The sequence below is a fragment of the Mus musculus genome, chromosome 11 (assembly GCF_000001635.26).
Source record: "Mus musculus strain C57BL/6J chromosome 11, GRCm38.p6 C57BL/6J".
In the NCBI taxonomy this organism is placed as follows: domain Eukaryota; kingdom Metazoa; phylum Chordata; class Mammalia; order Rodentia; family Muridae; genus Mus; species Mus musculus.
In genome coordinates this window covers 76,015,745-76,029,801 of record NC_000077.6, presented here as the reverse complement: position 1 = coordinate 76,029,801, position 14,057 = coordinate 76,015,745, and the positions used below count along the sequence as shown (strand labels likewise).

Below are 14,057 nucleotides of genomic sequence, written 5' to 3'. Positions count from 1 at the left end.
TACTCCTGGATTTCAGAAGCTTCTCTGATATCCTGGGCCAGCTGCTTTCTGATCACCGGTGCAGTGAGGAAGTGTGCCAAAACCGTGTCTCCCTGAATTCTCTTGAAGCCTCTAAAGTCTGGCAGCTTCATGCTCTCTTGCTCATGCTAGCAGCTTTGATGTCTCCGTGGGTCTTCTGCCGGAATGTAGATCAGTATTCAGAGTGGTGCTCAGAGGGTGGCAGTGTGGCCTCAGAATGGTGCTCAGAGGGTGGCAGTGTAGCTCTGGAGTCAGCAAGTCCCAAAGTAGGCACCTCCCAAACTGCCCCCACAACAATCCGCACTGAGATGGGGCGTGGTCCTCCTGGCCCAGCTTCTGAGCTTTCTCTGTCCCGACCTCCAGCTCTTCTGGCCTGGTGAAGCAGGAGGTTACCATCTCCTTGGAGCAACTGCTACCTTCCTGGTCATCTCTCCCAGTCTGACCAGTCCACTTTTCACACCCTCAGAAAGCACAGAGGTTTCTCCTCTGATGTGGGGGTCCAGTTCTGCAAGGTGTACAGATATTGAGGTCAACAGGGGTAGGGAAGTGTGACACCTCAGATTGTCCTTGCATTAGACACTTGTCCAGTACTGTACACTGTAGATTTTTGTAACCTATTCCCACCACCCCTGAATGAATGAACAACCTCCCAGTCCAGCCCCCTACAGGATGTATCCTCTGTAGAAGGAATGACCCTGGCTTTCTGTTCCTAGCAAGCTGCCTTCTATCCATCACATGATTAAAGGCAAGCCCTTCTCTCTCCGTATCAAAAATGATGGGTAGAGAGAAAGGAGGACTGAACTTTGCTGGTAGATCTAGTCACTCTGAACATATATATATATATATATATATATATATATATATATATATATATATATTTTAACAAATCTGCCCCAAGCAGGACAGATGTTCTTTGTTCTTGCAAAGATGTGGATTGGACCACGAAGGTGATCCAGGGAAGACTTCTGGTGGAGCACGTGGCACTTGGTGTTGACCCCGGGACATCTCCATGAGAGGAAAGAAAGAAAGAAAGAAAGAAAGAAAGAAAGAAAGAAAGAAAGGAAGGAAGGGGAAGGGGAAGGGGAAGGGGAAGGGGAAGGGGAAGGGGAAGGGGAAGGGGAAGGGGAAGGGGAAGGGGAAGGAAAGGAAAGGAAAGGAAAGGAAAGAAGAAAAGACAATGATTTTAGGCACACCCCAACTCAATTACTTCCCACTGAAGAAGAGCTTCTCTGTCAAACCTATCAGGAAGGACCACAGTCTGTTTGCTGTTGAGTTTAGGTTTTGTTTTGTTTGTAGAAGAGATTCCCTCTGATAGGACAGAGGGAGAAAGTTCCTGTGAGTGAATAGACTGTGGCCTCCATAAGGGGAATCTTGACTCCCTAAGAGAGCTGCTCTGTTTGCTGGTCTCTTTGGGAGATCCAAGCCTGTGACACCCTCAGAACTTCCCTGCCTGGACTGGCCACAGCCTGTTCAGCTGTGCCCGGGACCAGGGAGTGATCGACGCCCCCGGGAGTCCGGAGGAGTAGGCCCTCTCTCCTCCGGGGCAGACGTGAGAGCCAGAGCAGGCCCTGCTGAGCCAACAGGCCGCTGGAGCCATACGAAGCGCATTAAGTATTAATAATTTCCAGTTGTTTGCTCGTCCTCTCTCCCCACGCCCCCCCCCCCCCCCCCGCCCCCGGCCTCTGCAGACTGGGACTCCTTGGCTCTGGGCTGCCAGATCTAGAGATATTAGCACCTCTCGGGGGCCGGGGGACAGTGCATGGAGCAAGGATCGCCGTGGACCATAGGGACAGGGTGCGGGGCCGGACGAAGCCTCGCAGCTTTGCCAGTCGCGGCATGCCGGGGAGGTGGGAGGGGAGGCCCGTCGCGGGAAGATCGGCGCTCGGACGAGCTGGGCGGCGCGCGGCGGGAGCGCAGCGGCCCCTGGCGCTTGGCCTCTCGGCGGTCACCGCGGCTGGGCCAGCCCTCGGGGCGGGGCGGAGGGCGGGGCCTCGAACGAGCGCGGCCGCTGGCGACACCCGGACAACGCGCCGGCGGCGGGGCAAGGAGGGCAGCCCGGAGGGCAGCGGCCCCGGCCCGCGTGTGCGGCCCTCTCTTGCACTCCAACACCGCGGCGGCTGTGCCCGGTCCCGCCACACGTGCAGCTATGGTGGGCCGGCTGAGCCTGCAGGATGTCCCTGAACTCGTGGACACGAAGAAAAAAGGCGACGGCGTCCTGGACAGCCCGGACTCGGGGCTGCCCCCAAGCCCTAGCCCCAGCCACTGGGGGCTCGCAGCGACGGCGGGCGGCGGTGGGGAGCGCGCTCCGGTCGCAGGGACGCTGGAGCCCGATGCGGCGGTGACCCCTATAGTCCCGGTGAGTTGCCTCCCGCGCGGACTTCTCCCAGTCCCGGCCCACCCGCAGCCCTCCCCGGGGAGTCTCCAGCTTTCGCAGTCGGTGCGGCCACCCGCCCGTCGAGACGGCGTGGCCATCGCCGGGAGCCGGGGCGGGAGCGTAGCGAGAGAGCCTGGCCAGCTGGAGCCAGTGGCTGGAAAATTGTCATCGCCTGGGAGGCGCGGGAGCCCCGGGAGAGGCAAGCCGCGGTCTCCTCCCTTCGAGGTGGCGGCCCCCGAGGCTGCCAGGCTGCGGCTCGACCACATTCCTGCTGGGGCGGGCTGGGTGGGGCTCCCGGGACACGGACAGGGATCCCGGGCCCTCCCCACCCGGGGGGCCCACGCCCCGCGGCTTTGCTCCCAAAGCGGCCTCCCTCTGCCGGGACCTGGGAGAGGGGTGTGCTCTGGGCTCCTGGCGCAAGGCGGACCACAGCCTTTGGGGTTAGTCACACACAAGAGTCTTCAGGGTCTGGTAGGTCTTTTTTTCCCAGCCAGTGTTCTGCACTTAATGAGATCAGCGTCCTCCAGGTGGCCAGGGCTTTGAAAGTATTAATCCTTTTCCTTCTTTTCCTTTAAACTCTTTGCAAGAAAAACTCCCAAGTCTGTTTTGTCTTGGGATCTGTTCAGGTGATGATATTCAGAGCACAGCTCAAGAAAGGCCACATCCTGTCTACAGTAGAAGCTCAAAGTAAGACTGAAGGAGAGCTGTGACTGTGCCTCCCATGGGGAGGTCAGCGGCAAGTGTTATGCTTAAGGACCAAAATGGAGCTTTGCTGGTGTGGGGCCTTCTTGACCTACTGACCCTGTCCCAGCAAAAACCAGCACCTTTTATTTCCACTCCAAGGTGAAACTTGCTTCAGCTTGGTCTTTCAGTCTCTCTCATCTTTCCTGCTCTGACCACCGATCAGACACTCACTGGTGCCTCTGACATGGATTCCTGCACCTGACATGAACCTTGACCCTCTCACCTTTCCCATTCAAGTCCTGGTGGCCCTTCCTCACTATGTGGCCTCCTGGGGGAGCTTTCTCAGGCTTCTTCCAGAACCTGTGGCTTGGTGTCCAGGCTCAGTGTCTCTGTGTGGGTCTATCTTATCACTGCTGCTGACCCAATAGCGCACTGACTCTCTCCCACCCCTGGATACCCAGGGAATGTCTGTCTGGGGAGCAGGGATGGGGATACAAAGGAGGCAGGACAGGAGAAACCAGTATGGACACCTAGAAGAAAGATGTCTTGGAATTGTAGGAGAGCTCTGTGGCCTCACCTCATGCACACCCTCTGTCCACTTCCTTTAGCTTGAACTATATATCCCCTCCCCCACTGGTCTCAGTAAACTCCATCCTAGCCCTGGAATGGTACCCCAGCTCCCCAACATGCTTTTGGCTTTTGCATCTTCTGCTGGTAACACAGTAAAGATCCCTGAGCCAACCTCTTAGAAACACTTGCCTCCTTCTCTGTCCTAGGGGTGGGACTGCCTCTTCTACATCCTGGCACAAATGGAGTTCTTGCTCTTAAATTAAGCAAAGAAAATGACAGCTCTCGGAGAACCAGAGAGTACAAAGGGCTGCTAGGTCCTTCCACACTGTGTTTATCTCTGCACTGGAGCACAGAGGGGGACCAGAGAGGGTCACCTGAATTTGCCTGAATTTGTCAAAGCTGTATTCCACACACTAAGCTTTCTGGTTAGTGGAGGCCTGACCCAGAGCGAAGGCATCTCTGGCCTCCACTGTTAACAGTTGTGGGGACCCTCTGGCATGGATGGCGGCCGCTATATCAACCCCAGAGGCAAAGGAGATGGGGAAGCAGAGGTGGATCTTTACCTTAAAAACAAAACTCCTGGAAGCTTTGTCTCTTGGCATTAGGATTTAGCCTTTCTCTAACTATTGCTGGGACAACTGCGTGGGGGGAGGGGCTCTGCATAATTGAGGGTTCTGAAGAGTTAAGTCTGAGTTGTGGGGCTTTCTTGCCACAGGGCCCTCCCGTCAGTCCTGATGTGGACATAGTGTGTTCATCAGGTCAGCTTCCTCTTCTGCCTTTCTCAAACCTTCGGTGATGGGAAGGGGGGCACCCCTCCCCTCCCCCCAGCACACAGATAAGGACATAGGACGTGTGACACAGCTCTACAGAGGGCACAAAGCCCATTTAGGATGGACAGTGCCTACTGTGCACATGCGTGCATGTCACTGAGAAGTAGGGAGGGGCACTAGACTGATCTGGGATTTGAACCCTGACCTTCGGTGCCCTGTCTAATGCTCTTCTCATGCCATGGGCCAGCCCTGTCCTTTGTAGGGCCAGACTGTGGTCACCACAAGGCGGGTCACTCATAGCTTTATCCCTTCTCTCCTCTCCCGGAAGAACCCAGCATCTCTGACCCACTCGCTAGCTGCCATCTGCTCACCGAGACTCTGTCCCCTGTCCTTCGGCGAAGGAGTTGAGTTTGACCCCTTGCCACCAAAGGAAATAAAGTGAGTATACTGACCCTATTCTTAAAATATTAAAAAAAAAACCCAAGTATAATCGCTTATTGTTTTTGAAAAGGTTAATTATGAAAATGCACAGAAAACCATTAATAGTTTGACTTATTTTCTTATGCTCTAACTAGTTAAATATATAGGGACTCCATTATATAGCCATTTAAAGTTTGGGATGAAATCTTGCTGTGTCTCGTTAGCTGGCCTCGCATTCACTGTGTACCTCAGGCTGACTTCGAGCTTAGGCTACTTCTGTCTCAGCCTCCTGAGCGTGTACAGCATTACACCTAATGTGGACACTCTTTTTAAGTGGGATTTTGTGATAAAGTTCTGCCATGTTCTTTGTGTGTGTCATATACCATGCCATGGGGAGCCAAAGAGTCTGTCTGTTGAATTTATTAATTCTTCTTTCTAGAAGCCACGCATCCCTCTACCCCCAGCCCCAGTCAAGGTGCTATGACCTGTCTCACGTTATGTCACTGGGCAAGTCCTCTGGGAATGATCTCAACCAGGATTATCAGGGCAAATTGCTGTGGAGACGTTCCCGCAAAGAGCTGTCTTTTTAGGGAAAGGAATTTTACTTTTGGTGACTGGGGATTTTGTAGCTGCAGTTTCAGTTGCTTGAGCACAAAGGAGCCTTTGATAAGGAACAGAGGGAGGCTCACCCATTTAGAGGTGAGCAGGTTAGGCTTTTATTCCCCTGGAGCTTGTATTTCTGACAAAACTGGGACATGACTTTGTGACATTAGCTCCCATCAGAGTCTTGTGACTCTGGGGAGAAAGACACAAAGCTGGTTCACACTCACGCAACGCTTGTCGAGATGCTGATATCTGTGAAGCTGCAATACGAATGCGCCCAAGTCGTCACTGCGCTGCTTTCAGAACATATGAACCCCCTCAGCCATGAATGGTGTGTATACCTACAGTCCCAGCCAGCCCTCAGGAGGCTGAGGCTGGAGCATGGGGGACTCCAGCCTAGGTTGCTCTACTTTGCAAAACCTTGCTCCAAAATAATAAGATGATGACGGTGATGATGCAGCAACTAAGGGATGCAAATGGCACTGGGGTTGTAGCTGGCTTTCAGTGATTGGCTCAGGTCTCAGGGTCTCCCAAAGTTGGGAGGTTCCCAAACCATAGTTGAAGTGGGCCAAGCACTGAGATCATGGCTATAGCCAACCTTCTAGAAGCAGCACTTAGCACTTCTGGAATTCTTTCTCCTCTCATTCAAGAGCTGGCTGGTTATGGAGCGGAGCTGGTGGAGAAGCTCCTTAGCCCCACACAGCAGCCAACTCCACTGCGTTCCGTGACACAGTTCTACTTAGGAGGGTGTATTCAGAGAACAGGGATGTCACCACAGAGTGTCTCTGCTGGGTTTCTGTGGCTGAATATGCACCACGACCAAAAGCAATTTGTGGGGAGAGAGTTTATTCCAACTCACATCGTGAAGGGAAGTCAAGGCAGGAGAGCAACCTAGAGGTAGGGACCATGGAGGACTGCTGCTTACTGGCTTGCCCCTCTGTGCTTGCTCACTTGCTTTCTATACACCCTGGGACCAAATAAGGATGGCACTACCCACAGTGGGCTGTACCCTTCCACATCAATCACCAACCAAGACAAGGCTCCACGTTTGCCTATAAACTAAACTGATGGGGTGGGTCATTTTCTCAGTTGAGTTCCTTCTTCTCAGATGACTCTAGCTTGTATCAAGTCATCAAAAAAGTTAAAATGTTACCAACCCACTTGAATATGTTAACATGCAATTGTGCCTATTAAGAAGCTGCAAAGTCACTGGATAATGTCATCTTATGGGACCACTGTCATACATGTAGCCAGTCATTGACCGAAATATCTTTGTGCTGTGTGTGATTTAATTACCCCAACAGCTCCAGCTGCAAGTAGACATTTCACCCTTTGTTTTCAGGAACCTTTTATTGAAGTGTAGGCAAGTTAAGTCGTTAGACTAAAGGCTTCCAGCTAAGGTAAACTGGGATGGAATTCAGTTGCTGTGGAAATGCTGAGCTTACGGCAAACTTTGAAAGCCTGTGTGCTGCTTTTAGGCCCCCAGCTCAGGGCTAGGGGTTTAACTCAGGGTTGGAGTTCCTACTTAGCACTCAAGAGCATGGGTTCTATCTCCAGCCCTGCTATTCCATCAGTCAGTCCATCCATCCATCCAACCATCTATCCATCCATCCATCCATCCACCCAACCATCTATCCATCCATCCATCCACCCACCCCAGTCCATCACTCAGGGATGGTGTGACCCTCATCTCTGCATCTTGCTTTCTTCTTCCAGAGTCTTTGGGAAGATCCAGTTAGGTACTGTGACAAAAGTGATTAGAGGGCTGGTGAGATGGCTCAGTGGGTAAGAGCACCCGACTGCTCTTCCAAAGGTCAGGAGTTCAAATCCCAGCAACCACATGGTGGCTCACAACCATCCGTAACAAGATCTGACTCCCTCTTCTGGAGTGTCTGAGGACAGCTACAGTGTACTTTACATGTAATAAAGAAATAAATAAAATCAAAAAAAAAAGTGATTAGAGTATATGCCTCTCAAAAAGGTCTCCCATAGACTCTGTGTTGCTTCTCCCTGAAGCAGCCAAGGTCAATGTCTGCACCCCAGGAGAGATGAGAGGTCACACTTGGGACCCCATGCTCCTCACTCAGAGGACAGCCTCATGCTGGCTCATATCTCCCCACAGGTATACCTCCTCAGTCAAGTATGACTCTGAGCGGCACTTCATCGATGATGTACAGATGCCCCTGGGTCTGGTGGTGGCTTCCTGCAGCCAGACAGTCACCTGTATCCCCAACTGCACTTGGCGAAACTATAAGGCGGAAGTGCGCTTCGAGCCACGCCCCAAGCCCGCGCGTTTCCTCAGCACCACCATCGTCTACCCCAAGTACCCCAAAACCGTCTACACCACCACTCTGGATTACAACTGCCACAAGAAGCTGAGGAGGTTTCTGTCCAGTGTGGAGCTCGAGGCCACGGAGTTCCTGGGCAGCGATGGGCTAGCCGATGAATGTTGACTCAGCTAGCTTGAGGTTGGACCAGCTGTTCATACACTGCCCTGGTCCCCAGACCACCCTGGACAAGCTGGGTAGCATTGCTCTTGCACATCACCCCAGCCCCAGAGGGATCTAACCTGGAGATACCTCTAAGCCTAGCCGGGGGAAGATGTATTTAAAAAAAAAAAAATCACTGCATCTTATAATAATAGAGAAACTCGGCTTCCTTAAAAATTTTTCCAGATAGTTAAAAAAAAAAAAAGTGTGTGTGTGTGTGTGTGTGTGTGTGTGTGTGTGTGTATTCTGGTTGGTTGATGCAGTTTCCCCAAAGTCTCAAGTTGATGAGAAAATAGAGGCAGAACAAAAGGACAATGATAGGACAGTGATATCTGGGCAGGTGGAGGTGAGCTTGTCCTCCATTTTCTGATGAACAAAGTAGGAAAGTCTCTGGAATACAGAAGGTGCGTTAAGAAATTTCAGCCATGCATATGTTTATTGCTGGGGGCGGGGAGGGGGAGAAGCCAGAGTTAACTTGGGTAGACTGTGATGCCCATATGTGCTCAATCTGTTCTGGGCCAGCTTTTTTTGTTTGTTTGTTTCTGCTTCTATTTGTTTTTCCTGTTAACCCAAACTCTTAGATTTATCAAAAATCTTTTTCATGATATTAGGGGAGAAAAACAAAAACAAAAAAAAACACAAAAGGAGATGCCTTTAAAACAAACTCTGTGCCTTCCGCTGTTGTCGGTTGGGTAAACAGCTAGCCTGGTCCGAGGCACCGCAGCCCTGTGGTTCCAGAGGGTTGGTTTCAGGCCCAGGCTCTGGTGCAGCCCGAGCATGCTTGGCGTCTGGTTAACGTCTCCCCGGGCTTGTGTAACTCTGCTCATAGGTATTTGGGGTTTTGAAATACTTTTCCTTTTTTTTTTTTCATGCAAAATGCAGCAGAGAGCTCTTTTTTAGAAGAACGGCATTCTGAAAGAATGCTTTGGAAAAACATGCTTTGGGGGCTGCAAGGAAAGGGTCTCCACTGTGGGCCACCGTGCCTGAGCCCAGATGCCGACAGGAGGAGGAGGCAGGTTTAAATGTGACTCAGATCCTTGCGATTAAATGATGGACTTATTCTTTGGACTCTGATAGTGTCGAAACTGGGAGGAATGGGGTTTAACCCAAAAAAGCAAGACTGTTGCTTACCACCCAGATTAAGCTAAGATGAATTCAGGAGTAGGGAGTGACACGTAGACTCCACAACCTTGCCACTGTGGTGATGGGAGACATTTCTTTCATACCACTGAATATTCGGGAGTGACTATTGTGGAGTCAGGTATGCACAAAGGTGTTTCCCAGCCTACTTCCAGAATCCAGCTGAGCCAGCTACAGCAGCAGGGGCAGTGCTGGGCAGGAGGGTGCTGTGCACCAACCTGCCCCCTGCTCCCCTGCCCCTACCCCTGGCCTAGCCCTTGCTTCTTAGAATCCCCTGCCAGGCCCCACTGCTGGAGTGAAGGAAGTGGCAGGCTGAGTTTTATTCCAGGATCAGAAAGAACAAGTCGTATGTGTTTCCTTTGAATACATCCAAATCATGTCAAGTGGGTTACTGGAGGCTCTGCCTTCCCTTGTATCTCTGGGTCTCTGTGATAGCTTCCATCTGCTCAGAAAGCAAAATTGAGAGCACACGGGCTTCCCTGGATCCACAGCAGAGACTGGTTATCATGGAAAGCAGGTGCAAAAATAATCACTTTCATTTTAAAGACTGGCGCTGTCTAGAGCCACATCACCTAGTCCGTGTCCCCTGCAGATGACAGAGTCTGTTGTACTTTCAACTCATCCATCTGGACACAGAGGCTGCTGGCATCATGGTCCCAGTTGGCCAGGGTACAGCACATTTGGGGGACACCCTGGGATCCTCCAAGCTCCTCAGTAAAACTTGGCTTTAGGAAAACATTTATTGGCAAAAGTGGATTTTTCTATCTGACTTCATCGTGTCACTGAAGCATCAAATATAAGTTCTTTTCTGCAAATACAATTTCTAAATTAGGAAAATCACCAAAGCTTTGCTCTGCTCCTTTGGAGACACTTGCTTGGGCTCAGAACGATGTCATGGCCAGCATGTCAGGAGAATATGTTGTCTGTATGCAGCAGAGCTGTAAAGGTGTCCTTAAGAAAAACAAATTTTTCTTTTCTTGTTTTTGTCTTAGAGGGATCATGTTAAGTTCAGGCAGAGCATTCTAGGTGTGGATGGAGGTGGAAGCACATCAGTAAGTCGAAGCAAGTGACTGTGGATGTCTGATGTAGATGGAAAGGCAGGTTTTGATGCCGTTAGGTTATTTACTAGAATCTTCACCGATTCTCCAAATCTGCTACGAAAGCCACAGGCCTGGAAGCTGGGCGTGGCATCCTGGAGCACCCTGATGGTGGTGACGCCGCCCAGAGAAGATTCCTGATGGTTGGCGAAGTGGAGAAGGAGGTTTGTAAAACTCACCCACCTGACATTCCTGAGTGTGCGGGTGAGAGACGGCTTTTCCTGCCGTCTGTCTCGTAAGTTCTGGCTGTTGGAGGTGATGCAGGTGTCTAGAGGCAGGTGGTTTTCCTCTCAGATGCCTAAAAAGGACTTGATGTAAACAAGCATCTTGTCATTTGACACACGCCAAAAAAAAAAAGTTTTAAAATTATCTTTTGACTTCTGTCCCACTTCATTTTTGCTTTGTGACTTCTCTGTTTAACAATAAATGATCTCAAACATAAAGCCCGGGAATGCGTTTGTTTTGTTGTTGTTGTTGTTTTTGTTGTTGTTGTTTTACTAAGCAGGGACTCACTCTGCACTCCTTACTGGGCTGGAACTTGCTCTGTAGACTGGGCTAGCCTCAGACTCAAAAAGATTGATTTTCCTGTCTTTGTCTCCCAGGTGCTAGAATTAAAGGCCTGCTTTTATTTATTTACTTTTTTTTAAAGTAAAATCATAATGTACCAGGGGTGCGGAAGTGCTTGACCTCCTACTCGAGGCATTCCTCTTCCTTCCAAGGAGTTTAGGGCAGGATGCTTATCTCAAGAAGGGCTTCAAAGGGAGAGAGGTCAGAGAGGGGCTTCCTAGGGTTTTGATAATTTGGTCTTCTGAGACAGCGTTTCCAGATGTGGCCCAGGCTGGTCTTGAACTTACAATGATCCTTCTGACTCTGCCGCCCAAGTTCTGGGATTCCAGGCTCTGCCTTGGTTTTATGGCTTTCCTTGGGCCAGGAGGTGACGGGAAAGTCCGGAGTTCCATAGCCTGCTTCAGGGCAGAGACAGGAGGGCCAGGGAGAGGTCATCCTGCATGGCTTCTCCATCTCCTACAGCCATGCCTTAGCGGGCCAAAGTTCCACAGTTTAGGGTAGCATTTTCTGTGATAGGAAAGATTGAAATGGAAGCCCTTTAAGCCTATAATTCTGTCTCTTGTGAGGTTGGGGCATGAGGCTCTTGAGTTCAGGCTTGGTGTGGACTGGACGGCCAGCTCCAGGCTCTGTCTCAAAAAACAATATAGGCCGGGCGGTGGTGGTACATGCCTTTAATCCCAGCACTTGGGAGGCAGAGGCAGGCAGATTTCTGAGTTTGAGGTCAGCCTGGACTACAGAGTGAGTTCCAGGACAGCCAGGGCTACACAGAGAAACCCTATCTCAAAAAAACAACCAACCAACCAAACAAAAAAAACAACCAAACAAAAAAAAAAAAAAAACAATATAGGTTAGGGAGGTGGGTTAGTTGGTAAGTTTGCTGTACACATGTGAGGAGTTCCCCAGAATGTGAAAAGTTAGGTGCAGTGGTACCCACATCTGTAATCCTTCCTCCAGGAGCCAAGCAGGGCAGTCCCTAGAGTTTGCTGGCCAGGAAATTGGTGAGTTCAGCAAAAGACCCTGCCTCAAAACAACAAGATGGAGAACTGACTGAGAAAGGGACCCAGTGTCAACCTCTGGCCTCTACACACATACACACATATACATATACAAACATACACATATATACACACAGACATACTTACAGACACATGCACACACGTTCACACACACACACATATTTTATATATATACACACATGCACACACAGAGACACACACAGACATACTTATATACACAAAGACACACATACGTAGACATGCACACACCTACTTGCACACATAGACACACACACAAAAGAACACACAGAGCACAGAGACCTCCTGCCACATTCTTGCCCAGATAAAAAGAAAAGCCCCGAGCCTTACTTATCTGTTTGCCTTTGGGGTATGACTCAGAATCAAATACTCAGGAATGCAGAGTGTCATTCTTAGGGCTTTTTAAGTGCAGGGGATTGAACTCAGGGCTTCACATGTGCTAAGCTTTTACAATTTACCACAAACTGTGCCTCTGGAAATAAATCTTAAAACCGGAGGTAAAGCAATGATGCCATGTGCCTCACTGTCTAAAGGTGAGATAAGGCAAGAACATTAGAATAGCTTGTTATGATCATCTCAGCACTACCAAAGCAGAGGCAGGCTGGTCTCTGTGAGTTCCAGGCCAGTTAGGGCTACAACAAGAAATCTTATATAATAATAATAATAATAATAATAATAATAGTAGTAGTAGTAAGGAAACCTGGCAGTGGTGGCTTTATCCCACTTTATCCCAGCACTCTGGAGGCAGAGGCAGGCAGATCTCTTAGTTTGAGGTCAGCCTGGTCTACAGAGTATATTTCCAGACAGCCAGGGCTACACAAAGAAATCCTGTCTTAAAAACCAAACAAAGAAAGAAAGAAGAAAGGAAGGGAAGAAAGAAAGAAAAGAAAACAAGGAAAAAGAAGAGAAAGGAAAGATTGGCATTACGGAGTAAAACCACCCTTAATATGTGATCTTTGCATAGAAAACTTTGAAATATCTTTAATATTTTACTAGCAAAGATCATTGAATGAGGATTAAATAGATCAAGATCTCAGAATAGCAATAGGTCAGAATCAGTTGTGAGCCAGGCCATGGTGACCCACGTCTTTAGTCACAGCACTTGGGAGGCATGAGTTCTAGGCTAGCCTGGTCTACAGAGTGAGTTCCAGGACAGCCAGAGCTATTTAGTAAGAAGAACCAGTTGTGACCAGGCATAGTGGTGCACACCAGTTGTGACCAGGCATAGTGGTGCACACCTTGACTCCAGCACTTGGGAGGCTAACACAGGATTTTGAGCTGTCAGCCTAAGCTTCACAATGATACCCTCCACCGCAAATGACATAAATTGTGCTAGACTTCCTGATTCTCAGCGGGTGAGAGGCTTCAGACTTGGGGCCACGGAGACTCCATTTCTTTTCTATGTTTTCGTAAGTATCCTTGTCTTTCTATTCTGCTTAAAGTATTAGTAAAAATAGAAGTTCCCCAGTGATAAACCACCACTACAGAACTGCACTTTTGATGGCGAGATCTTGATTATTGCATGTAGGAACAAGAATGATAGGGGCTGGGGAGATGGCTTAGTGATTAAGAGAGCTTGCTGCTCTGAAGACCAGATTTGGATCCCAGTACCCGCATCACATCAATCAATTTACAAGCTTGAATGGACACACACACACACACATAAAACACAAAGCTTTTAACTTAATTTTTTTTCGATTTCTTCATTTTATTTTACATATGTGTATTTTGCCTGCATGCATGTATGTTCACTGTGTTCACACTTGGCATCCTTGGAGGTCAGAAGAGGCCATCGTAGCCCCTGGAACTGAATTTATGGAAGGTTGTGACCCGCCATGTGGGTGCTAGGAATCAATTCCTGAGCCTCTCTCTGCAAGAGCAGCAAGTGCTCTTAACTGCTGAGCCATCTCTCCAGTCTGTAAAGATTTGTGTTGTAGAGGCTGGAGAGGTGACTCAGCAGTTAAGAGCACTTAACTATTCTTGCAGAGGACCTGAATTTGGTTCCCAGTTCTCAAATCAGACAGTAACACCTGCATGTAGCTCTAGTTCCAGAGACTCCCAGACACTCTAGCCTTCATGGGCCTGCACACGCACGATGGTCATAAATTCAAGTACATGCATGCATACACACCAACAAAAGAACCTTTGTTTTTGTTCTGTTTTTTTTTTTTTTTTTTTTTCCGGAAACAGGGTTTCTCTGTATACCTTAGCTGTCCTCAAAGTTGCTCTGTAGACCAGGCTGGCCTCTAAATCACAGAGGTCCTCCTGCCTCTGACTCCGGAGTGCCAGAA

The 14,057-nt window shown here is 49.5% G+C and overlaps 1 protein-coding gene across 1 annotated transcript; it reads left to right on the top strand.

Annotated features, from left to right (window-relative positions):
• Positions 1–2,019: 2,019 nt before the first annotated feature.
• Positions 2,020–10,608, top strand: Rflnb (refilin B). The gene is made up of 3 exons (NM_029658.1): positions 2,020–2,374; positions 4,745–4,854; positions 7,562–10,608. Exons 1-3 carry the CDS (start codon positions 2,165–2,167, stop codon positions 7,890–7,892), a joined length of 651 nt encoding a protein of 216 aa, NP_083934.1. The 5' UTR covers positions 2,020–2,164; the 3' UTR covers positions 7,893–10,608.
• Positions 10,609–14,057: the final 3,449 nt, after the last annotated feature.